A 27265-nucleotide genomic window follows, 5' to 3' on the forward strand; every position below is an offset into this window, starting at 1 on the left:
AAAAAAAAAAAAAAAAAAAAAAAAAAAAAAAAAAATCCACTTTAATGTGACAACTTACTGAAGATGTCTATAACCGAATCTGAATTTGGAGTTGATGACAAGAAAATTAAACATACAATACCACTCTGTCCATCTCAAACTCTTAAGCTTGAAGCTTAATAAGCTTCTTTTGTACAACAACACTTTGCATCAACAATTAGTCCAAACTAAACTATTTCATGATACCATATCTACTGGGATGATGGAAGCGTAGATTCTATCGCGGGTCTTTCTTGCCTGCGAAAAGCAGAGCGCAGAAGATTAAAAGAAAACTATGCTGATTTAACTATCAATAATGATTTGATCAAAGGGAAGATTTGAAATTACTTGACGCTCCCAATCCATGTTCATGGTAATGGTTAAAAGCAGCAAGGCTTGGAGACCACTCCCACTTATGATTCCCATCCAAAGGCCCTAAAAAGAACGGACATCAATAACACAAGAAAGGCCACATATGCCCTAAGAAATTAAGATGGACATTTTAGTTTTTATATACCTTTCCTCCAAAGTGAAACACAAAGGTTAAGATGATTGCAGAAGGAAGGCCAACAAGGTAATAAGCTCCTAAATTCACAAATGCACCGATCTTCTGCCAACCACATCCTCTTGCAATGCCTATGAAGTTCTCGTGATGTTATAATTCAAGAAGGTATATGAATTTAATATAAAAACCCGAAGCACCCATGTTTCAGAACCATATAATGTCTATCAGAAAAACAATGTTCTAATTTAGAGAGGGATATATAATAGAAGCTCTAACCTGAGAGTACGGCTTGAATTCCATCCATGAAGTTGGAAATGGCAAGCACTGGCATAACAGAAGCTATATATTTTGCTACTTCCTCTTCATTGGTGTACAAATAGCCCCATAGTTCTCGCGCTGCAACTGAAGCTAAGCTTACCAACAGGCCCTCTACGATGGCCAGGAATATCACAACCTGTGCTGCAAGTCGGGCAGCCTGAGGTTTCCCTGTGCCTAATTTATTTGAGACTCTCGTGCTTTGAATCCAATAGAGAGGGAAGAATGTCAATGTATATAACGATATGTAGCTGATTAATGATGGGTGATGTAATACTGCTTTGTCAAACATACCTTACTGCACTGCCAAAACCAAAGGGGATTCTGAAGATCACTGAGCTTGTGTTGAGGCTGAAAAGATTATAGAAGTAAGAAATGGAGGATTTATGCTGATGGCATTAGAATCATATATAAGCTATTGGATTTGTCAACTTATGATAAGAAAGAATCGAAGTTCACAAGGCAGTGTTTTTTGTATTACATTTGTTCTCTGACATAGCTAAACATAACACCAAATCATTAATGCTCAGTTTTTTCTTTTTTTCTTTTTCTTTTTTCTTGAATTTAAATACATTTGGGATATTCTACTTCAACATGTTTTAGTATATATAGAGATGCAAACCATATAGACATCATCGATGTTTCTAGCTTTGGATTAGGCAGAATCCCCGACATGAGAACCAAAAACTGGTACGACCAAAATTCCAAGCTGATTCACAAGTACAATCAATTAGATTATTGTAGTAAACAACAAAAAATTACATGTACTTTATAGATAATTTTTGTCAAGTCCCTTAGAAACTTGACAAATTAACATGTATGTAATGTTAGGAAGATACTAGTTATGTAAAGGAAGATTCAAACTTACCAGACCATAAGAGCTGAAGGAATTCCCAATGAAAGAAAACAAACAAGATCTTTCTTACCCTCCTTAGAGAACCCTGTCCATGTTTTCTGACATGTCGGAGAGAACTTGATGTAAACTGCCAAAACCAACACATTAATCCAGTAGGAGATGGCAATCGACAGGGCAGCACCTTTGTTACCAAAGCCAACACCAAAAACCAGAGTCCAACACACCAAGACATGAACTAAACTTGTAATTCCACTGCTTATCAACAATGGTTTGACATTGTTTTGAGTCTGTAAGAATCTGAGTTGACATTGAAGGACGCCATAAGGAAAAATGCTAGGAATCAACCAAAGTGCATAGATTCCGGCCTGCGATGAAATCTCCAAGTCTTGTCCAAATATAGTGAAAATATACCCTGTGCAGCTCCAGAGGAATGCTATAGGAATACCCAGCAGCATAAGAACAAGCATAGCTCTCTGCATGTGTATTCCAAGCATATGATACTGTTTTGCTCCATAGGCTTGTCCACAGAATGTTTCTAATGCACTTCCCATTCCCAGCTAGTAAAAATAAACAAAAATAATAAAAAAAGTTTTGAGATAATAAAATCTTCTGTAAGCTATGATTAGATTCAATAAATGAATCTAAAAATTGTGTGCATATATGATCCCACGCATGAACATACATATACATACAGGGCATCTTAAGGTGGGTGTCTAAAGCATTGCATAGAAAATAAGGTCCCATTAGAGTTAGGTATCATTTTCATGCCAATTAGGTGGTCTCTCTATACTAATTGACATCAGAAAGTGTGTACCTATAATTGAACAATCTTCTTTGAGGAACCTTAACAGAAAATCAATGAGAAGATAAGAATAAAATGGAGAAACATACAAAGTAAATTAAAGAATAAATCATTTTTGTATTAAGATGAAAAATAAAAAATATGTCTTGGGATTCTTTTCTTATGCCTCTACTTGTATCAAGCCAGTTCTGATGCATATGTACAATGAATGTCCATGTATTGATATATAGGGACCAAAGATATGGTCATGAGGCGATAAACACCAGAAAACCACAGATACAATCGAGAAACGATGTAAAAAACATAAAATCATGCATCACAAAAATACAATTTTGGCAAAGAAATTTCACTATGCGAAAACCAAACAGAGATTACAAGTTCTCAAGAACTATTAGAGGATTTAAATATTAAATCCTCTAATATTTAAATGGTATAAACTGCCAACAATCACGGTGAAAATCGGTTAAAAATTTTCACTATGCGGAGAGCAAACAGAGATTACAAGCTCTAAAGCCCTTAACTATTAGAAGATTTAAATATTAAAATTTACAGCTTCTTTAACAGTTGAAGCTTTTAAGAGTAGATGATGGTTAACATGACATGACAGGTTCTATGTACGGTGTGATAATATTAGTTCTATCTCATTGGCCTCAAATCCTGTCTAGTTTGCCCGAACAAAACATCTCAAAGTTGATTATGATCATTGTGTATGATAAAAAAGTGTTGATTATCCCTGTGTAAGAGAGAAAGTGGTCAACAAAAAACTTGATTTTTAGTACTTCACTACAATTATTTAACTAAAGTACTTTCTCTAGTTTGTTTTCCATGCTTGTCCCATCAGCTTGTGAGGAATGATATGTTGGAAATAGTGGCCTAGTTACACACACAACACTATACTATTTGGAAGAGAATAGAAATGGAGGAAAATACTTTTTATTTCACTTGATAGAAAATGAGTACAATGCATGGGTTTATATAGGCTTCAAAACATAAATGTAAATGAAACTTAAAACCCCACTAACATATCATTTAGTAGGCAAAACTCCCACTAACCCACTAACATGACCATTTAGTAGGCAAAACTCCCACTAACATAGTATTTGTTAGGCTTAACTCTCGTGACTCTTTATTTTACATAACCTTAACTCCCACTAAGACAATTTACTACCCACTAACATGCTAAATTAACACATGCATCATGGATACAAAAGTACTTGAAAATACTAAATACTAAAATCAAGTTTATTTTCAACACCCCCCTTTAAACTTGATTTTGTAACTTGAAAAACCTTCTTATTAATTTTGGGGGCTTGATCAAAAGTTCGATAGTTGATCTTCAATTCCACCTCCTTCAATAGCTTCAATCTTCTTGGCCATTTCCATTGATGTGTAGGGTTTGTGAAACTTCTTCAAATGCTTGTTTGATGTCTTCACATAATCATATATCATCCTCTTTATACAAGCACACCATCGATCTTTTTTCTTCTTAAATTTTTTATGAATCTTCAACTTCACATATACTTCTTCTTTAGAGTCAAAAAATAATTCCATATTCACCCAACCTGTATCAATTACAAAATTCTCCAAACTATTTTTTAAAAAATAATATAAGAATTTCTTATCATCCTGGGCTTCAATCTCATACTTCTTTGGAACAACTTTCTTTAAGAGAAGTTCATCATTCTCCACAAAATAAGCATTATTTGATGAATATGAAGAAATAATAATTTCATCAAATAAGTCAAATATAACTTCTTTCAAGGTGGAATTTGTAACCATACCTGAAGATGTTAATTCACCAACTTGAACTTTTATCTCTTCTTTAGCACTTCCTTCTTCTAAATCTTCTATTTTCACTTCATCCTCCTTCACTTTTTCAATCTCTTCTTTAACACCTTTTCTTACCTCTTCCTTATTCACCATTTCAAATTCTCCTTCAACTTTTGAATCTCCAAAATCTTCAACTTCTTTTGCATGATACACCTCTTCATTCTCCACAACTTTGTCTTCAAGACTTTCATAATCATCTTTCGTAAACTCATCATTCTCAAAGCATTGTACCCAATACTCCATGGGTAGTGATTCACCCCTATGATTGGAAACGATGGTCTCGAGCATCTTCCAAATACAACTTGGAGTTTTGGACTCTCCAAAATACTCCCAAATTTCTTGATGTATTGCCTTTTGCAACACTACCAATGCCTTATCTTCTTTCTTTTCATGAAGCTTGTTGGACATGCCATTCTTTGGCTCTTCTCCAACAACATCCCACAAATCGCATGCTTTGAGGTATGAAGTCATGATGATTCTCATTCTCTTGTAATTAGATAACATCATCTTTTCACTAAGAAAATACATTTTCTCCCCTTCATCATCATCAAGGAGAAACATGTTTTTCTCAAATGTTGAACCTTCTAAGATCAACTTCGTCTGGCCTTCAGGATCGTCTAGGCTCTGATACCACTTTGTTGGAAATAGTGGCCTAGTTACACACACAACACTATACTATTTGGAAGAGAATAGAAATGGAGGAAAATACTTTTTATTTCACTTGATAGAAAATGAGTACAATGCATGGGTTTATATAGACTTCAAAACATAAATGTAAATGAAACTTAAAACCCCACTAACATATCATTTAGTAGGCAAAACTCCCACTAACCCACTAACATGACCATTTAGTAGGCAAAACTCCCACTAACATAGTATTTGTTAGGCTTAACTCTCATGACTCTTTATTTTACATAACCTTAACTCCCACTAAGACAATTTACTACCCACTAACATGCTAAATTAACACATGCATCATGGATACAAAAGTACTTGAAAATACTAAATACTAAAATCAAGTTTATTTTCAACATGATAAAGATAATCTCTAATAGCTGGCACCACTATTTTCTTCACAATTCTTCTACTCTGCTCAATCTCCTTATCATCTGTTATGATTTTGTATTTATTTTGTATATTATTATTGTTCATGGTTGTACCAGTGATTTAGTGTGTGAGAAAATATACTTGACTTACAAATCTTTCATTAACCCTTCTCCCTCATTCGACTTTCATTGTTCTCTCACTCACACTGCAAACTCTTGTATCTAACCAGAGACTAGAATTCAGGTCAATTCTAACGGGTGGGCGTTTGCCCATTTACCCAAAGTTCAAATTATTGGATAATGTTGTATACTCACCCATTTATACCTAATCATTTTCCCATCCGGATCCGATGTGAAACAAATAAACCCTTATAACATTAATCCACAACCAGCGAGACAAAAATGGATATAAAAAAAAAAAAAATGACATTGGATCAAGTTGTCACCGGATCCGAAATAAAATTCAGGTCACAACATCAACATTATGTAAGTACAAATGAGAGTGAGACAGCAAACAATGAAAGAACAAGACTTACCATGAGGCTGAAACCTGTGACTCCGGCAAACGAAGTAGCCATGGCAGCACTTGAAAGAGAGAGCTCTCCGAGACGGCCTACGAACATAACAGAAATCATCTGTAAACTGTACTGCAAGAAACCAACTACAATCAGAGGACCAGCCAACTGCAATTGCTCTTTCAGCTCAGCAATCTTCTCTGGCAAATCAAACTCAATACCCTTTTCAGGGCTTGGAATCAGAGGAGATCCAAGAAGAGTTTTGGAGTCTTCTTGGATCATCTCCCTGAATTCAAACGAAAATGGGGAAAAAGGACTCTCTTTATGCGAGAATGGTGTGATAGAACAATGTAAACAATTGCGTGGTATTCATATATATATATATATAGACATGCAAAATGCATGCATGCCATTTGTTGTTACATAAACTTTTATATATCTCTCTCTCTATATGTGTGCATATTTTTCTATTTATATATACCTCCACTTGTTTGTATGCATAATTATACAACTGCCATGATATCCACATTAAGCAACAAAGTTGGTTACTAGTCCAATAAAATAGTGAAAACTTGACCAAAAGTATTAAACATGACATAGTTAAGCACACAGTTATGCATGTGTGTCATGCTCACAATGCATATACGGGAGCACATGGATACTTGACCCATCCAAAAAAAAACATACTCTCATTGATGAGAAAGTATACAATATCTGGATATTTATTAAGTGGTATTCTCAGTCAATGCACAGTCATGCTTTTTCTTGAAAATTTTCTATTTTTATATTATCAATGCAAATTGAGAATTTCTATGACTATTCATTATCCCGGAGTGATACGTTTAAGTATCCCGGAATATTGTATACTTAAATCCTCAGTGAGTCAGTTTACATCTTCAATGAGTTTTTATAGTCATCATCTACACGCCACAAATGGACCATTGCATTATACAAGAATAACATGTGTAGTGCAATATGAGAGTGGCATTGTGTGCCGTAAAGGAGAGTCAGGCATGCTTTAAAAAAATGTAAATATGATTAGAATATTAAAAAACAAAATGTAAAAGCAATTCATAGCATAAGTGCTATGAGCACGAGTTTTGAAAATCTCTTTTGCTTCTCAATGCTTGCAGTATACAATAATAACATGTGTTTAGAAAATGAACACATTACCCAGAAATTGTCATTGATAACCATGATTTTACTTCACATTAGGACTGTTAATGTTAGTTCAAATGTTATGCATTGCATAATTTGGATTGAGTTTGATCTTTAGTTAATTTCTTTATGAGTATTGTTTTCATCATTCTAATTTGTGTATTCAAGGTTTTAAACAATCACATAAATCTCATTCAAGGTTATGTATATATAATGTATAAACGTGAAAGGCACCAACTAATGCCTTATTTTTCACCTACTACATATTTAGTCAATCTCTTAATGATATGACAAATTAAAAATGATTTTCTCACTAATATAATGTATTAATGTGAATGGCACCAACCAATATCTTTTCGACAATCATAATTCTCTAGAAAAAAAATTGCAGCCATGCATAAAACGCAGTAAGCATTCACATTAATTGTCAACGATTGAATGAGTATTTTTGGTACTCAACATTTCTAATTCAAACCCCAGGATTGAATTATTTGGATGAGAATAAAAAATTGAAAAAATAAAGAAAAGTAATCTGGTATTAACCAAGGTGACTCTCACTTCATCGCCAACCATTTTGAACCAAAGGATTTCCAGCCTCTAAAAGGTCCAACAGGACCAACACCACCATCAACAAAAAAATAAAAAAAAAAAAAATATATATATATATATATATATAGTTTGGCTGCCTTGAACCGATATAAATCTCAATACTAAAACAGAGAAAATGTATCATTTCACTAGTTTCCAATTGATGAAAAAACTATGGCCTACTTGAGGTACAAAATTCATATTCACCGTCATCACAGCTAGCCTGGAAACTATGGGCAGAACCCAATGTGCATGATAAGGAATGACTTTCATTATATGCTTACAGAACTGCACATACCATTTCAACATCCCAAACCGGGTAGTAGCATCGAACATCGATGAACCAGATCAACCTAATGAAGGTAAACACAAAGCTGGACCAGTATGTACACGAATCAAAGTCGCACAGGACCTGATACACGTATTCGAGAAACCTCCCATTCAGGCTTTATTTTGAACATTGATACCGGTCAGAAAGGAAAAATAACAATAGTAACAATAAAAAAGTAGTAACAGCAACCGCCACCAAACCACATGAGATCAAAAGGAGAGACCGTAAAAAGGTCTGATTCCAAAATTTGGAAAAATTCTTGTTATAAAATGTACAAACTATAAGCATCCTGCTTACACTACAAGGGTATCAAAAGAAAACAACACTGCATGATCCTTTGGCTGTTTATTTTCCTTTTAAAACTTATGAACATTTTCCAGAATTCTTCAATCTTCATCAGCTGTGCATGCCATCGAAAGGAAGTGGATTCTCAGAAAAATCAATCAGCAGAAAATGAAATCATAGCTGCTGATTAAGATAAGGGTCTACAGACGATTTTCCAACAGTTCCTAAATACCCAGAAACACCTGAAACAAAAGTCTTCAACCATGAGGTGCTTCGAGTTAAGTAATTGGTCTGCATCTGCTGCTCACTTACTTCAAGCATGCTCTTCTGTTCTTCCTCTAACAATATGTCAAGCCACCTCTTAGCCATAAAAACCTTGACAGCTTCAACCCCTTCAGTCACAACTTCGTTTGGAGGAATTACAAGAGGATTCTGCTCCAAGTTAAGCTTGTTCAGATTGTCAAGCCGACCAAATGTATCTGGAAGAGCATGGATCTGGTTGTTGCTGAGATCAAGTTCTTTGAGGTTGGTTAAGTTACCAATTGTATCTGGAAGTTCAGTTAGGTCGCTGAAATTACTGCTCAGATTCAGGACCTCAAGATTTGTCAATCTTCCAATCGCAAGTGGAAGGCCATGGAGCTCGTTGAAGTGCACATCCAGAAGGCGCAAAGACCTCATTCCACCAATAGAAGTGGGAAGAGAACGGATCTTGTTCAGATGGATTGAAAGCCTTCTCAGATTCCCCAGTTCATAACCAATGTTTGTTGGCAAATATGTCAGTCTATTGAAGCTCGCATCCAGTTCCACCAATGACCTGGAATAATCAAGATTCAAATAAACTCAATAAACATATGAAGGAGAAAAGAATTAATAGAGTTGGTTTTGCAATTAATAAGGTCTACCTGCAATAACAAATACTGTCAGGCAAGACAGTTAGCTTGTTTCCAGATACATCTAGGATCTTTAAATTAAGCAACACCCCGATGGAATCTGGCAATGACTCCAAAAGGTTTGATGCAAGATTAAGCTCCTCAAGGTTTTCCAGTCCCGCAATTGAATCAGGAACTACCTGTTTCACTCACACGGAGTATCGACATATCAGGAACAAAGTAAAAAAAAACAAACAAACAAACAAAAAGAAGCCCATCAACTAATACTTAGCCGAATCATAAAAAAGCCAATAAAATCAACATTTCATATTTCTTCTAATTTAAGCAATTCATCAACAGATCTATGCATTTGCACAACATCCACAAGGAAAACAAAAAGTTTCAGACAGCAAAGCCATGAGGTAGGGTTACAGTACCTTTTTCTACATAATTTTTGAGCTCATAAGTCCACTAGAAACAAATTAATACGAAAATAATATGCACACCATTTTGCATCCTCCACTAGAATCAGCTATACATGCAAAGGACACATCAAATTGATCTAGGGTCACAAGACTCACAACAGCTAAATAAAATTTACCATTTTTGACAGAACATCGATCCTATTTGCTTCACTAAAAGTATGGCAACGAAAGTATACTCAAAACTTAACACAACGACCTCAACATCACTATAGTAGTACAGATAATTGGGCTAGAGCCATACTGAAGATAATTTATAGCGAGGAAAAAAAAAAAGTTAACAAGAAGACAATTTTAATACTCATTAAATAAACACACACCAGGGCTATCATAAAATGCTAAAACCAAGCAACTTCTTAACTGAATCACAATGAGAAACTCAAAAGCTTTCCTTCATAAAATGTTAAATTCTGGTTAAGTGAAAATTAAACGACCTCTCTTATGTTTTCACCTTTTCATAAATGACAATGGCCTCTCTTGAGAGGTTATGAATTTTTTTTTCTTTTTCCAGATAAGTCTCTTGAGAGTTATGATTAGGTAACAGATTGTCCCTTCAATTTAATGGTCAACACTGGTCATCGTCAATTTTTGCTTATGTTGACGCAAATGAAAATTTTAGAATACCAACTTCGTCCTTAGAATCAGCATAAAGATAGTGGAGGTTTATAAGGGTAAAATAGTAAAATTATTTAAAGATGAGGGTGAAGTAGTAAATCTACAACCTTGGTCAACATCGTTTAAGTATGTGATTTGACATGGAAGGTCATTGTAATTTTTAAGAACACGGGAAAGATCTTTATATTTTCAGTTAACTAGAGGGGAGGTCAGTGTAATTTTTTAAATTTTATGATCCAAAATTTAAGTCCTTCATATCCCTTCCCAATAACCCCAACCTGGGAATGTTGCAATATTTCATATGGATGGTCAAAAAGAACATGTGCAAAGATGGTTTGGACATGTAAAGAAGACATATAAATGCGCCAGTTAGAAACAATGACACAATCCACATTGAGGGTAATAGTAGGGGAAGAGGAAGGCCAAAGTTATACGTGGTTTAGAGTTAGTAAAGAAGGATATGCTAGCTTGTGGTTTGACTGAGGCTACGGCCCTTAGATAGAGTGGAATGGAAACATAGGATTCATGTAACTGACCCCAAGTGGGTGGGAAAAAGGCTTCTTCTTCTTCTTCTTGTATAGTCAAAAGAAGATCAGCAACCAAAGCTTGTCAATTTGCAAAACTAATTATTTGAAACACAAGAACATCAGTTGCTTTTTTGGAAACACAAGAAGAGTAGACAATTGTGGCGACGAATTGCTTCTAAGTACCAACGAAACTAATTGATGAGCAAATGGCATGAACACGATAGAGAAGGTGTGGTATATGTGAAGCTTCTCTAGCTGGATAGATTAATTTATTTTTCATGGCAAGCAAAGAACCAATGGTGATCCTCATTCCCTTTTTTTCTTTTCTTTCAAAAAATAACAAGAACACAAAACTTGCAAAAATAAACAAGGAATATAATTTGGTGGGGCTTTACAAAAGAAAGACTTCCTTTAAAACTTATAAAGATTATTCAGGATATATATAATGAGACAGAGACTAGAGTTCTTACCATATGTAGAGAAAGTAATATTTTTCTACAAAAGTTATATGACACCAAGATCAGTGTGAAGCCCATCTATTCACAAAAGTATATTTGGAATATTTAGAATCAAATTGCAATAAATCCCTTGTATTATCAAAAAATTTCAAAATACCCCTCTACTAGTATTTTATTGTATTTTCTTTTTCCAACAAATACCTTCAATTTACCAAAAGTTGCAAATATCTCCATTAGTCAAATGCTGAAATTATGGTGTTAAAATGGTCAACTGTAACACACTTGACATAAGTTTCTTTTCAAATTTGTCACTAATTTAAAGACAATATTTACCCGGCAATACTTAGGTCAACAATAATCTCATTGCTGATGTTGATCAATAACAAATGAACATATCATCTTTAATTATAAAATTTTAAAAAATCAACGTATAATATTGGTAAATATGTACACTCTTATCATTTTTAATTTGGTAATTAAAGATATATCCCAATCATTTTTTATTTGATTCTAAATATTCCAAATATACTTTTGTAAATAGATGGGCTTCACACTGATCTTGGTGTCATATAACTTTTGTAGAAAAATCATTACTTTCTCTACATATGGTAAGAACTCTAGTCTTTGTCTCATTATATATACCTGAATAATCTTTTTAAGTTTTAAAGGAAGTCGTTCTTTTGTAAAGCCCCACCAAATTATATCCTTTGTTTATTTTTGCAAGTTTTGTGTTCTTGTTATTTTTTGAAAGAAAAGAAAAAAGGGAATGAGGATCACCATTGGTTCTTTGCTTGCCATGAAAAATAAATTAATCTACCCGTTCATGCCATTTGCTCATCAATTAGTTTCGTTGGTACCTAGAAAGCAATTCTGTCGCCACAATTGTCTACTCTTCTAACAGGATGGAGACAATCTAGCTGCATTCAATATGATATAAAATCAAATCAAATCAAATCAAATTAAATAATTAAAAGAATATTTTTTTATAGGATGCCTAGCAATCTGATCTGTAGCAGAGTGCTGGACCTTAAAAAAATTTAAGAAATAAATGCATTCATGCAGCTAAAATGAGAATGTTGAAATGAATTATAGGGCTGATTAGGAAAGAGAGGATTAATAAAAAAACATGTGAGAGAGAATAGGAGTAAGGCCAACTGTGACAGAACAAGAGAAAGCATATTCAGGTAGTACAAGAAGAAAAGTGTGGAAAGAAATAAGGGAAAAAACGATGAACATTATTTTTGTCACATACGAATTAGAATTGAAGAATTCCACACTATTGAGACCCTGTGTTCAAACCAATTAAACATGCAGCCATGGTTTGTCAAACCCAATTATAGATTTAGAATTTGAAGGGACATTAAGGTCATGTTGTATACATGGTTGATGCAGAAACAGTGTAGCGGACATGCATACTACTTATCAAAAAAATAATAATTTATCTGCATACTAGCGGATGTGCTGACTCGACTGAGTCCAAATGAACTCGGAAGAGACTCAGCCGAGTCCCAAGGGACTCGAACTCAGTCAAGTCCGTAATGCCTCAGCCAAATCACAAAGACTAGGCTGATACAAAGAACTATGACTTTGACTGCATGATTAAATGATCAAACTATTCTAATCCAGCACAATTCCACTTTGTATGATGACAGTAAAGCAAGTTCTCTTTTCTAGATAAGAGTATTGTAGCATGAATTGAAGCCAAACTATGCATTCTACCCTACATACGCAATCCTGTAATCTGTCCTATGTTCACTCTCTCTTTTATTACCTGCCTCTTACAGTTATCTAAAACCCCAAATCATTGCATAATGAGTAAATACAAATTCATCTTACTCAAGATGCAAGCTTCTTCACAAAAACATAGACTAGTACTTGAACTCAAAAATGGACGGTCGGGAAGTCTAATACCCTCTAGAAAGTAAAATGCACATTTGCTTTGCAAAATTATAATTAACAAGTGTGTCCAACAAGAAAGTCTAACATGCCTAAATTTTCACTCCACCCCGACAAATGCATAATCCAGCAATAAGTTTATTATCTCTTTCTCCCACTCAGCATTTTATATGCCTACAACCCTTGAACAATCAAACCCCAATTCCACATTAGCCAGGACGATTAGGATTTCCTTCACTGATTAAAGAAATCAACTTATTTAACAGGGTAATAAATATCAGGGCAGTCCAGCACTTACTGGTAGTAACATTGACGAAATTTTAACAATGAAAGAAAGCACAGAAACATAAGTAGGAAAACAATTTGTTTTGACAGCATGAAACAGGTAGTTTAGAAAACAACACTCTCCACCAGACAACTAGAGGAAACTCAATCAATGATACAAATTCAATGTCATATATGAGTTATTCCATTTCTAACTTCTCGAAGTGATTTACTTATCAAAAATAAATAAAATTCGAAGTGATTCCATTTCTAAATTCAAGAGTAGAGAGAGATAATTAGGCTAACCTCAAGCAGATTAGACGACAGATTGAGCATGACCAATTGTCGAATATGTCCAAATGCCTCGGGAAGAATACGCAACCGCCTACCGGACAGATCAATCCTCTCTATCCCCTTCCCGGACGCCTCCTGCAAAATCCCAACCACTTCCTCATTCATCTCCTCCGCCACTGGCTTATCCTCTGCCACCCCATTGACGCCCGCCGCGGCCGACTCATAAATCTTCACCAACTTCTCCTCGGCGTTATTCAACAGCTTCTCGTACGCGTCGTGCATTTCGTCCAGCTGAATCACCGCCTTGTACATCTGCTTCTCTCTCTCCGCCGCTTGCCGGACCTCCTTCTCCTTGTCCGCCAAGTGCGACCGCCACCCGAGGCGGTCAACCTCCGCCGGACGCGGCGACAGCACGATCCCTTCCAGCTGCTTGGAGAGACTCGACTCGATCTGAGCAAGCTTGGCCCTGGCAGTGTCGACGGTCTCGTGGTCGGGTCGGTCACCTAGGGTTTGGAGGACGGATCGGGTCTGGGCGACTTCGGAGACGGCGAATCGCATGGAGGCGATGACTTTGGGGTCGGAGAGGTAGGGCATCTGCGCCGTCAGTTCGAATGACGGTGAAGTCGAAGTGGAAGCATCGGACGGTGGTGGTGGCCGTTCGACGTCAAATTCATTGGCGGAGTGTTTGGGTCCGATACTGGGGAGTTTGGACAAGACGTAGGAGAGAATTGGAAAGGTTTTAGGGTTTGGATCCATCGGAATGCCCTAGAGAGAGAGAGAGTAAGAATTTGGAGAGAGAGATGGAGAAGGTTTAACAAGAATTTGGATTCTGGCGTCTATACAGAGAGAGAGTGTATTGAAGCTAACGAATTGAGAGTAACAGTTTTAAAGTAGTCGTGGAGTGTCCTACACTGTGGAGACATTTGGATAAGCATGTAACGGAGAAAGATAGAGACTCAGTCGCGAGGAAATAGATAAGGAATGGAAACGAAGGGGCAAGAAAAATGAATTGAGAATCTGTTTGTTTCAAAGGAAACGGATTGAGTTTTATCAGTTTGGTTGACGGAATTGTTAGGGGCTGTTTGGTTCTGCTTTTAATAACACTTTTTTATTTTAAAAAAATTGAAAATGTAAAATGCGTAATACTGTGGGCACTGTGTTTGGATTAGCACGCGACGGAGAAAGAGGGGGGACTTGTTGCCTTGTTGGAAGAAAAAGAACAGAAAAGAGGAAAGAGAGGGAAACTGGAATGAAAAAAACAGGTATCTGTTTGGTTCAACATTTAATAGTGATGCCGGAATGCAGATAGTCTAGCGAGGAAATGAAAGTGATTCACAAGGAATATCCTAGTGATTCGATTGTTGGGTGACCCTCAAACGTCATTCAAACAATTTCTTTAAACATTCTTTTTAATTTTTAATTCTCAAAAAATAAAAATTTGTTATCACAAAAGAACCTAACTTGTAAATTTGTTATCACAAAAGAAACAAACTTATAAATGATTTCAATGATGGGGAGAGAGCGCGTGATCCATATCTATTAGTTTAACTGATTTTATCCGAATCTATTATACCGCAATAGTAATTGTTATTGCGAATCATAATTCTCTATCGCAGTTTCATCAAAGACTTTAGTAAAATTTTCCAACAATGCCATCTTCTTGCCAAAGAAACTGCGTTCAATTTTGATGAAGCATGCGTTGAATCTAGTAAGAACCTCGGCTTGCACCCTAAACGACAGTTTCCGATCATAAAGTGACATAGCCCAAAATTAAAGTTAATGAATTATTTATATCAGTGTAAACTGATCGATACAGCCCACCTATTGAATTTGAAACAAAATCACATATTAAATAACCATTATGTGAGTATAGAAAGACTCCGTTAATAAAAATTTACAAAAAAGTCAAATAAACTACAAATATGGTAACACGTTAATAATAAAATATTTATAGGTAATTTTCCCTCCCAATACGATTGAAAAACGAATCTCCCTTAAAGTGGTAAAACGATTTCTTCTCAAGTACCAAAAAAAAAAAAAAAGGCATTCAACTGCTCCCTAGTGGAAACAAGTGGATAATGACGGTAGCAATTAGACATCATATTATATGGGTACTGTGCAAAAATAAAAATAAAAAAATCCTGAACTATGTTAAAATTTACAATCTCTTCAAATATATTTTGTTCATAATATTCTCTAAATTATTTAAATTTAATTATAAAATGCCCTAATATCTAATCTATTTTTCTTAATTATGAACAAAATATTCAAACTAATTTGACGATGACTTCTCCATTAAATTTGCATAAATTTATTTTTAATTTTTTAAATTAATTTTTAAATAAAGATCTTAAGTAGATTTTTATTAAACAATTTAAGTATTTTCTTAATTTTTCAAGAATATATTGCATAAAAAAAAAGATATTTTTTACTTAAGTAATTTATTCATTTTTCATGAATATATTGTATGAAAAAAATGTATTTTTACAGTAAAAAAGTTAAAAGTGAGTAAAAGAACTTTTATTATAAATAGAAAATTTTTAAAATAAGCTAATCATTTTATAAAATAAAAAAAATTAAGATAAATGGTATAATTAATATTTAAATAAGAAAAAAGATAATAAAAATAATTTAATAGAAAATAACAAATTTAATAAGAAGGAGTAAAATAGTCTTTTATGATCAATTTGTTCTTAATTGTAACAAATTAATAATTTAATGGGACAGATTGTTCTTGAATTTTTTTTATGAACTTCACCATATTATATTATATATATATCATACTTCGCCACATCGTCTGATAGATAACATATTGGTTGATATAAGATTTTTTTAAAAATTTGATATATAACCCGTCTCAACCAATTTATTAATTTTGTCCGAATGTGTTAAACTATAATTATAATTTATATCGCAATCATCAACCATGCTACAAGCCATATGACACGTTTATTTTTGATTGTGGTTTGAGTTAGTTCCGAGAGATCGATGTTGATCGCTCTTGATGTGCCATGACAAGGAAATATGACGTGGTGGATGGAAGTCAATTTCTTGTGGCAACTGGGAAAGTGATGACTCAATTAGATGGTGATTTTACAAGAAAATTCGACTATTTCGCCGGCTGGGGCATAGTCCTCTCCGTTCAACATTTTGTAACTCTATTTCTAATATTTAACCCCTTCTTATTTAAATAATAATATTGAATCGATATTTTCGAAAATGTAAATATTTAATCATATTCTTCACAGAAAAACAATTATTTATATATATATATATATATATATATATATATATATAATGAGAATAAATTATTAAAAAATTCATTCTCTCCCTTCTAACCAAAAATAAAATAAAACATAAAAATATCACCCCAATTAATTGTTTTGACTATTCTTAATATTTAATCAAACAAAAATGAAGAAAGGTGGGTTTGACAGGTGGGGGTCCAAAAATGCCTGTGAAAGCTCTCTCTAGCAAACAAAATTAAGGGTGGTCTAGATCAGATAGATTTTTCTGATAATCTTTTTCTATATTAAATTTTGTACTTTTGCTTACTTCCAAAACAAGATATTTAAAGGGAAAGAAAATTAACAAGTGGATTACTTGTTTTTCGTGTCTTATTTTTTTATATGAAAAGAAACTCAATTTTATTATTTTCACTTATTTAATAAAATGCCTATATTATACTTATTTTTTAATCTCCAATAATCTTTATGAATAAGAAGTACAATAATCAATTCCAAATAATTCGAAAAGGTAGATCATATTTGTACTCCCCTTTTCTACTGTTACACCCTAAGTTTTTTTTTTTTTAAGTTAAAATAAATGTATAATTTAGAGTTGTCGTTAAAACTCATTCAAAATTTAGATAGGGAGGCGATATTCGCACTCTACATACTTTTGTATAATTGTACTCCATTTATTTATTTTTATTTAAAAGAAATGATAAGAAAGTCCTTAAACTCATTGATGCGTCTTTCTCATTTTATAATACTACATTTATCATTTTCTCTACAAACGTTTTCTTCTTGTCTTATTTACTTTCGTTATAATTATTATTCTTTATTCTTTTCATAAAATTCATAGTTTTTTAATTTTATTGTCAAAAGAATTAGATCTTTATTTATCAACTATATTTTTTTTTTTCTAGAATTAATAGTAAATAAAATATATAAGATAAGAAGAAAAAGTTTAAAACTCATATCTTATATACTTTCTTTACTATTTTTTTTTTTTTTTTATTCTTTTCACAAAATCCATAGTTTTTTAATTTTATTGTCAAAAGAGTTAAAACTTTATTTATCAACTACTAGGTAAACTTAAATATTCAAATAAATTTTAAATTAATTCTTAAAAAAACACATACGAAAAAAAAATCAAATTAAAGTCAAAGCATAAAATTAAAAAGAAAATTTTAAAAAAACAAATTACCATTCCCATCACTATTATCATCATTAAAGGAGTTTAATGGTTCTTGAAGTTTTAATAGTTATTCGATAATTTTATGCTAACAAGATAAACTACATCATTAAACTTTGTTGTTTCTTCATTTGTGAAATATTTCATTATTATTTATAAAGATCAATATCAAACCCCAATGAGATAGAGAAGGGAGATTAATACAAATAGAGAAATAATTTAGAAAGGAAGGAAGCAAGAAAAGAAGAGGGGTTTAAAATAAAAAAAAATGATTGTGGTATTTGAGAAAAATAATTTTTAATTGATAAGTACTTAAATGTTACACATTTCAGCACCTAAGCTAAGGTCTTTGCCATCACGGTATACTCTTTTCATCATTTTTCATTATTCTCATTGCATATTGAGGACAATGTACAGTTTAAGTTGGGGGGTAAGGTCGATCATTATGATTCATTTTATTTTAAGTTGAGCTTTAAATGCATGATGAGATTTGAGATGTGTTTAGCAATAATTTCGAACTTCCAAAGCATAGTGCCTTTGAAAAACAAGTTGTTAGAGTCTAATACTTCTTGTATGCTCTAGGATGTCATTTAGGAGTAAATTTTTAATTTTTGATATTATGTTTGCTCTTGTGGTACGCATCATCTTGTTGGTTGAAAATGCTTTGAGAGTTGATTCTAGAATTCTACACTTGCACTTGCGCACATTAGCATTCAATTTGTAGGGTACATGCTTAGTTGATTATTGTCTTGATTTATCCCAATTGAGCTAGTATGCTTTGAAAGCTTTCATTCTTAATAAAATGACCTTGCAAAGAAGAGAAATAAAAGCACTCACCAAAAAAAAAAAAAAAAACTGTATTCTTTCAACATGTCAACTGATTAAAAAGGAAAACAATAAAAGAATGTAAGATGTATGATTAGTTTGAGTTTGTAACCTAGCCATTCTGAGTCATTACGCCCTTAGGAGTGTCTTTATACTTAACGCCTTAAGACCATCTGGTTTGGGAGTCGTTGGCTCAACGCTTGTTATATGAGGTGGTTAGAGAGCTTAAGGAACTTGGACATTGCACATGGTCATGCATATTAAAAAAAAAAAAAAAATGAAATCAATAAAAAAAAAAAAAATGTTTGATTGAATAACAAGGTTCATTCAATGTCTTGATGATTGGTATTATATTTGTATGCTAGTTTGAGGGTAAGGCTATGCCATTACTTTGATTTGTTAGGATAGCAACACATTTTGATGCCGATTCACTAAAAAAGGATGATAGAATTGATTCAATTTGCATGATTAACTTGCTTGATGTGTGGATGACCATTTTTGCTTACATGATGTTGAAATGTTGAGAATAGTTTAGAAATGGCAGAAATTTGCATACTTGAAGTAGTCTACTTTCAACATTTGTTTGATATGTGTCATTGATTCCCAAGTAAAAAGAGCTGTTGATGTTTGTAGGTATCATTTCTGGAAACCCTCACGAGACTTCACTCGTCCACTATGAGTAACCTAGGGGTTTAAAAGGCTTGTTGCATATGCTAAATGCAACCGTGATCCCTATGAAAGTGGTGTTATCTTTATTTGCTTTATTAGTTCATAGTTATATATATGTTTGTTTCATTTTCATACTGTAGTTCATTACTAGGGACTAGTAATATCAAAGTTTGGGGGTGTAATAAGGAGATATGTGCCAGAAAGTGAAGTTCCGAGCATCCTTGTGTTTTGTCACACACTTGCTTGTGGTGGGCATTTCAGTGGAAAAAAGACCGCTTTGAAGGTTCTTCAAAGTGGGCTCTTCTGGCCCACTATCCACCGAGATGCCTATAACTTTTGCAAGGTGTGTGTTCGGTGCCAAAAGTTAGGATGAATGTCAAAGAGAAACATAATGCCTTTAACTTCAGTCTTCGTAGTTGAAATCTTCGATGTATGGGCATAGACTTTATGGGACCATTCCCAATGTCTTATGACTTTCAATATATTCTCGTTGCCATTGATTATGTGTCAAAGTGGGTTAAGGCTTGTACTACCAAAAAGAATGACCACTCCATGGTAATTACATTTGTCAAATCAACTATCTTTGCTCGTTTTAGTATGCCAAGGGCTATGATAAGTGATGGAGGAAAACATTTCCGTAATCAATTCTTGAAGCAATTTTTCTTGAAATACTCTGTCACACATAAAGTGGCCACCCCCTACCATCCCCAAACAAGTGGGCAGGTCGAGGTGTCAAATAGGGAAATTAAGCATATTCTTGAGAAAACTGTCAATCCGACTCGAAAAGATTGGTCAAGGAAATTGAATGATGGTTTGTGGGCTTATCGGACAGCTTACAAGACTCCAATAGGCATGTCTCCATATAGACTTGTTTATGGGAAGCCTTGTCATCTTCCGGTTGAGCTAGAACACAAAGCACTTTGGACAATAAAAAGGCTCAACTTTGATCTTGATAAGATTGGAAAAGACTGTTTACTTCAACTCAATGAGTTAAAGGAATTGCGAAATGATGCCTATGATAGTTCAAAAATCTACAAGGAAAGGACAAAAGTATTTCATGATAAACATATTGTGAAAAGTCCTTTGAGGCTGGCCAAAAGGCTTGGTTATTCAACTATAGGCTCAAATTCTTCCCTGGAAAGCTTCGAACCAAATGGGAAGGCCCTTATCTAATCATCTCCATCTCACCTCATGGGGCGGTTGAACTTCAAAATCTGAAAGATGAAGGGACCTTCAAAGTTAATGGTCAAAGGCTTAAACCATTCATTGATGGACAAGCTTTTCAAATAAATGTGGAATCCGCTCTTTTAGTGGATCCCATTTACTTTGAAGATTGAGAGCATCTCACGTCTTTCTAGCGACGTTAAACACTAGTTGTATCGATTTCTCCATCGTTACATATTAATTTACATTTTATTATTATTTTATTTTTTTTCTTTTTCCTTTTGTACATTTATGCATTTTTAAATTTGCAAAGAAGAAAAAAAAAAATATAACAAAAAATAAAAATAAAAAAAAACAATTTAATGGGTAGTGTAGGTTAGTATTTGATTTTACTTCTATTTATTATTATTTTTATATATTTTCTTTTATTTTAGTATATATATATATATATATATATATATATATATATATATATATTAGTTTTCCTTAAATTAAAAAAAGAAAAAAAAAGTATTAGTTAATATAAATTGGTAAGTGATTTTATTTTAATTTTATTTATTATTTTAATTTTTATCTATTTTTTATTTTAGTGTATTTATTCTTTTTAATTTTGTTTTTAAAAAAAAAAATTTTAAAAGAAAAGAAAAGAATTGATTCCACAATGAGAGATCACTCCCATACTTTGGCAGAGAGCAACCAAAAAAAAAAAACGGCTCGTGTGGATCAATCCCCCAACCACAGGGATCAATCTCCTTTCACTTTTTCACATTACATAGTGAAAGGGAAAATTTTTTTGCATAAAATTAACGATCCCTCACTTGGTTGATCGAGCCCCTTAGCTTGCCCTACCCTCCATGCCTCCATGCCCAAACAAAATTTTCTTCCTTTCCCCGCGCATCTCTTCAACCCCAAATACATCAAATTTTTTTTTTTTCCTCCGAATTCCTCATCGGTCCAATTCCTTCATTCGTCATCACCAATTCTTCTCCTTCCCTGTGAAAACCTTACCCACCTCCAATCCAAATTTCTTGGTTCGCTCTCACTGTTCGCTCTTCTCTTCCGCGGCATGGAAGGTATTACATTCCGGCGCCATAGTTATCGTTCTTTCTCCGGCCGCCGGTTTAAGACTCGGCCTGTGCTTCGCCCTTTATTTTTCTGACGTCCCGGCTGGATTCTCTCTAGCGATTCCGGCTTGGTCCTCTCCGGCGAGTTTGTAGGTCTGAACAAAGAAATTAAAAAAAAAAAAAAAAAACAGTCGCATCTGGGTCGTTTTCCGGCGTCGCGGCTGCTTCTTCTCCAGCGATCGCGGCTGGGTTTTCCGGCTATCAAGGCTGGGTCTTTGCGGCGTCGTGGCTGGGTCGCTGTTTTCCAGCGATTTCGGCTGGTTCTTACTGGGTTCGTCTTCCGGCGTCGCATCTGGATCGCTTTTCGCCGGCGATTTTGGCTTCGCCGTTCTCTCTTGCTTGTCCATAAATAAATAAATAAATAATAAAAAGAAAAATACATAAAAAAAAATAATAATAATAAATATTAAATAAAAAAATACATAAAAAAAATTTTAATAAATAAAAAATTGAATTGTTTATTCACAAAAAAAAAAAAAAAAAAAAAAAAAATTGCATTGATGATTTTAAAAAATAATAATAAATAAATAACAGTTGAATTGTTGTTAAAAACAATTCCATTGATAATTTTGAAAAAAAATTTGAATTGATTTATTTTAAATAAAAAAAAATTTCCACTAGCATTCCGTCTTGCTAGAGACGTTAAATTTAGCCCATTGTATATACATGTTCTTTTTCTTTGTTTCTTTTTTTTTTTAAAAAAAAAAAAAAAAAAAAAAACAAACAAACAAAACAAAACAAAAAATTTCAAAAAAAAAATTTCAAAAAAATGTGCTACCGATATGCCCTTATGACTGGTTATGAATGTTTTCAGATTTTATCAAGGGTTTCATCTCATATCTCTTTGCATTGTGTTATATATTATTTTGAACTGTATGCATTGCTTATCCCATGTGATATTTGATGTGAGTTTGCTAGTATGGGTATACAGATATGTTTTTGCATCCAAGTTTTGGGGAGACATCTTTCCTACTGGATTATTGTCGGAATTCATAGTCTTTGCCATCACGGTATACTCTTTCCATCATTTTTCATTGTTCTCATTGCACATTGAGGACAATGTACAGTTTAAGTTTGGGAGTAAGGTCGATCATTATGATTCATTCTAGTTTAAGTTTAATTTTAAATGCATGATGAGATTTGAGATGTGTTTGACAATAATTTCGAACTTTTGAAATATAATGCCTTTGAAAAGCAAGTTGTTAGAGTTTAATACTTCTTGTATGCTCTAGGATGCCATTTAGGGGTAAATTTTTAATTTTTGATATTATGTTTGCTCTTATGGTACACATCATCTTGTTGGTTGAAAATGCTTTGAGAGTTGATTCTAGAATTTTACACTTGCACTTACGCACACTAGCATTTAATTTGTAGGGTACATGCTTAGTTGATTATTGTCTCGGTTTATCTCAATTGAGCTAGTATGCTTTGAAAGCTTTCATTCTTGATAAAATAACCTTGCAAAAAAAAGAAATAAAAGCACTCACCAAAAAAAAAAAAAAAAAAAAAAAAAAAAAAAACTGCATTCTTTCAATATGTCAAATGATTAAAAAGGAAGACAAGAAAAGAATGTAAGATATATGATTAGTTTGAGTTCGTAGCTTAGCCATTCTAAGTCATTATGCCCTTAGGAGTGTTTTTACACTTAACGCCCCAAGACCATCTGGTTTGGGAGTCGTTGGCTCAACGCTTGTTATATGGAGTGATTAGAGAGCTTAAGGAACTTGGACATTGCACAAGGTCATACAAAAAAAAAAAAAAAAAAAAAAATGAAATCAATAAAAAAAAAAAAAAAAAAAGAATGTTTGATTGAATAACAAGGTTCATTCAATGTTTTGAGGATTGGTCCTATATCCGTATGCTAGTTTGAGGGTAAGGCTATGCCATTACTTTGATTTGCTAGGATAGCAACTCATTTTGATGCCGGTTCACTAAAAAATGATGATAGAATTGATTCAATTTGCATGATTAACTTACTTAATGTGTGAAGGACCATTTTTGCTTACATGATGTTGAAATGTTGAGAATAGCTTAGAAATGGCAGAAATTTGCATACTTGAAGTAGTCTACTTTCAACATTTGTTTGATATGTGTCATTGATTCTCAAGTAAGAAAGAGCTGTTGATGTTTGTGGGTATCATTTCTGGAAATCCTCACGAGACTTAACTCGTCCACTAGGAGTAACCTAGGGGTTTAAAAGGCTTGTTGCATATGTTAAATGCAACCGTGATCCCTACGAAAGTGTTGTTATCTTTATTTGCTTTATTAGTTCATAGTTGTATATATGTTTGTTTCATTTTCATACTGTAGTTCATTGCTAGAGACTAGCAATATCTAAGTTTGGGGGTGTGATAAGTGCTTAAATGTTGCACATTTCAGCAGCTAAGTTAGGGTATTTTAGTCCTTATATCTATCTTACTTTCATGTTTTAGTTCTAATTTATATTTTTGTCAATTTCAGGTCAATAAGGTTCAAACGGACTAATTTCGGTTCATTCACTGCAAGAAAAACAGTTTTTTAGAACGCCCTTTTTACCACGGTTTTAAAAAAACCGTGGTAGAAAGTTTTTCTACCACGGTTAATGAAAAACCGTGATAGTAATTATACTTTCTACCACGGTTATAATAGAACCGTGGTAAAAAGTTAATTTATTTCACCACAGTTATAAAAATAACCGTGGTAGAAAGTGAATTAAATTTCACTTAAATTAATTCAGACTTTTATACCGTCTTTCTACCACGGTTAATAAAGAACCGTGATAGTAAGTTATTCTACCACGGTTCAGGCACCATGGTAGAAAGTGAATTTGGATTAAGGCTCAAGGCTGTAAATGGGTCTTATTCCCGCTACTTTCTTAAAATTTTAGGGCAAATTATTTTAGACCACACACACCATACCACACATGTTAGGGCAAATTATTTCAGCCTCCCAAATCGCCTCCATCTCTATTCTCGTTCTCAACTCTGAACTTGCCCTCTCTCTGTCTCTGCAACTGCAAACTTGTGACGGCCCTGGTTTTTAGGCCAGTGCGTCAGTGATGAACCGAAAGGATGATTCGATAACGGATCCGAATGCGTAAACGAAAACAAAAAACAAGACTCTAAGAAGTCAAAGTGACCTTCCACGAGGTCATGGAACTTAACAAGAACTGATGCGGAAGCAAAAGATCGAAAATATGACAAATAAGCCCCCAGGGGCAAAATAGTCATTTCTGAAAACTGTAGATTCGGGTGCCACCGAGCACATCGCTGGAAGAACAGCGAAAAACTAATCAAGATGGACTCAAGAATCGCATGATTCGGAGTCCAGACGAAGGAGAAACGACATGACGAAGAAAAATGAGCACTTAAGGCAAAAAGGGTAAACTGGTAATTATTTAGGAAGAACCGGGTGGAACCGAGCACACCGTTGGAAAGACAGCAAAAAATTAGTCAAGTTCAAAAAAAAATTCACTTGAATCGGAGTCCGGACGAAGGAGAAAAGCCCAAAAGAAGAATTGACATCGCGTCGGCTCGACGAGGGGCCATGACAGCCCCATGCGCGCGACCATGCATGCCACGCACGCGTTGGGTGCACACATGGCTGGCAGTAGCCCATAAAGCTGCTGTGTGGTTTTTTTTCAGAAAAATCCAGAACAGAGGCTGAATTTGGAGGCCTAGATAAATTTTTTTGCAAAAACACAAATAAGAAACCCCCCTCAAAATTGAGTTTTCTACGTGACTTTAGGAGAATTAAAAAAAAAAACTCACTGCAAAATGGCCTAAATGCCCTCCCAAGAAATCTGGTCAAAAGAGCTAAAAAACTGCTAAAATGAAAACTGGAAGCTGAAACTTCACAAGGGATTTCCGGTACCAAGATAATGTTTTCTGGAAAAACACGAAGAAGAAATCCTCCCTAAAATCACGTTTTCTAATTGACCATGTCGAAAGAAGAAAATAAAATTGATGTGATAGGTCTAGAATACCCCTAGATCAGATTATGCAACAAAACCTCAAAATGAGTTCCTAGGAGGCTCAAATTGCCAAGGAAGAGGTTTTTCTTGAAAACGACATGCACGTAAACGTAACTTACCTATTTGGACGCGCTACAATGGTCCATGGCTTAAAAATACCGCCGATGCAAAATCCGACCCCCCAACGGCTGAAAAGGCAAAAATGGACTTGAAATGGAAAACATGAAAACCAAAAATTGACAAATGATTTCAAATTACCGTTTGGCCCTTGGCCACACTTCAAACATGATTTATGAGACCCTATGAAAGAATGAAAATGGAATTCCCACACACGATGCAAAAGTTATGACATAATATTTCATGAATTTTCAATATTTCTATAATGAAGTTTGTAAGTAAAAGTGCATAACATATATAATATATGATATTGGCCTCCGGCCTCATTACATATACATCAAAATAATGTCAAAAGGTGCACTTAAGTGCACATTACGTGGCTTAAACAATAAGTACAAGTTTTGTCAAAATAAACAAAAGTAAACATGGTATGCTACCATGTGCATATTCAATGTCATAAAAAATACTTCAATACTTCTAGCATGTCTAAGAGTGTTGTGTATCCCACAACAAAGCTTTTTTACTTGCAAAACACCTAGTAACTTCGGGGTGAATAAACAAGTCTAACAAGTTTATTCGTAGGGGACGATCATGCATGACTCGATTTCTTTAAGATTTTTAGACAACATGAATCATTTCAAAAAGGGATCATGTCACCTAACGTCTATGTCAAAGATTAGATTCAGGGATGATCCTAAGCTATCTTAGATCATTTCTAGCATAAATTACATCATCTATGCAATTCAAATAATATGGAAGCATGTTATACAAAGCAATAAAATAAAGATTCTTAAAGGTATCAACTTGCAATCTAAAATACAGAAACAACTAAAGTGATCATGCCACCTAACGTCTATGTTCTAAATAAGTCTAAGGAATCATTCTAGACCATGTTGAATAATCAAAACATAAATTGCAATTTCAATGCAATCTAGCCACATAAAGGCATGTTATATAAAGCAACAAAATACAAATTCTTAAAGCTATCAGCTTGAAATCTAAAGCACGAAAACAACAGAAGTGGGTCATGCCTCCTAACGTCTATGTTCCAATTGAATCTATATGATCATTCCTAAACTACATTAGAACATCAAAACACAAATCACAATATCGATGCCATCTAACCAACATTAGAACTTCTAATACAACGCGTAAAATATGGTTTCTCAAAATAAACATCCTGAAACTTAAAATGAGAAAACAAGTAAAAAATAACAAGTCATAATATCATCTAGTTATCAACTTGAAATGAAATGCGAAATCAAATAAAGTGGATACTTGGACGTCACGCCGGATCAAACCGACAATGTGGTTACTTTAGGGTTACTAGCCCATGGGTAA

At 33.9% G+C, this 27265-nt stretch overlaps 2 protein-coding genes across 2 annotated transcripts; both read right to left on the reverse strand.

The window, feature by feature from the left end:
• LOC132282707 (protein DETOXIFICATION 16-like) lies at positions 1-8007 on the reverse strand. The gene is made up of 8 exons (XM_059784460.1): positions 5909-8007; positions 1707-2251; positions 1461-1547; positions 1133-1189; positions 800-1038; positions 536-654; positions 367-453; positions 1-276 (listed from the first exon to the last, which is right to left on the reverse strand). Exons 1-8 carry the CDS (start codon positions 6167-6169, stop codon positions 217-219), a joined length of 1455 nt encoding a protein of 484 aa, XP_059640443.1. The 5' UTR covers positions 6170-8007; the 3' UTR covers positions 1-216.
• Positions 8008-8170: 163 nt separating this feature from the next.
• Positions 8171-14875, reverse strand: LOC132282706 (plant intracellular Ras-group-related LRR protein 1-like). Its single transcript, XM_059784459.1, has 3 exons — positions 13667-14875; positions 9152-9318; positions 8171-9063 (listed from the first exon to the last, which is right to left on the reverse strand). Exons 1-3 carry the CDS (start codon positions 14408-14410, stop codon positions 8424-8426), a joined length of 1551 nt encoding a protein of 516 aa, XP_059640442.1. The 5' UTR covers positions 14411-14875; the 3' UTR covers positions 8171-8423.
• Positions 14876-27265: the final 12390 nt, after the last annotated feature.

The sequence above is a fragment of the Cornus florida genome, unplaced genomic scaffold, assembly GCF_030987335.1.
Source record: "Cornus florida cultivar Cherokee Brave unplaced genomic scaffold, ASM3098733v1 CherokeeBrave_3.0.0_Hap2_Chr11, whole genome shotgun sequence".
In the NCBI taxonomy this organism is placed as follows: Eukaryota; Viridiplantae; Streptophyta; class Magnoliopsida; order Cornales; family Cornaceae; genus Cornus; species Cornus florida.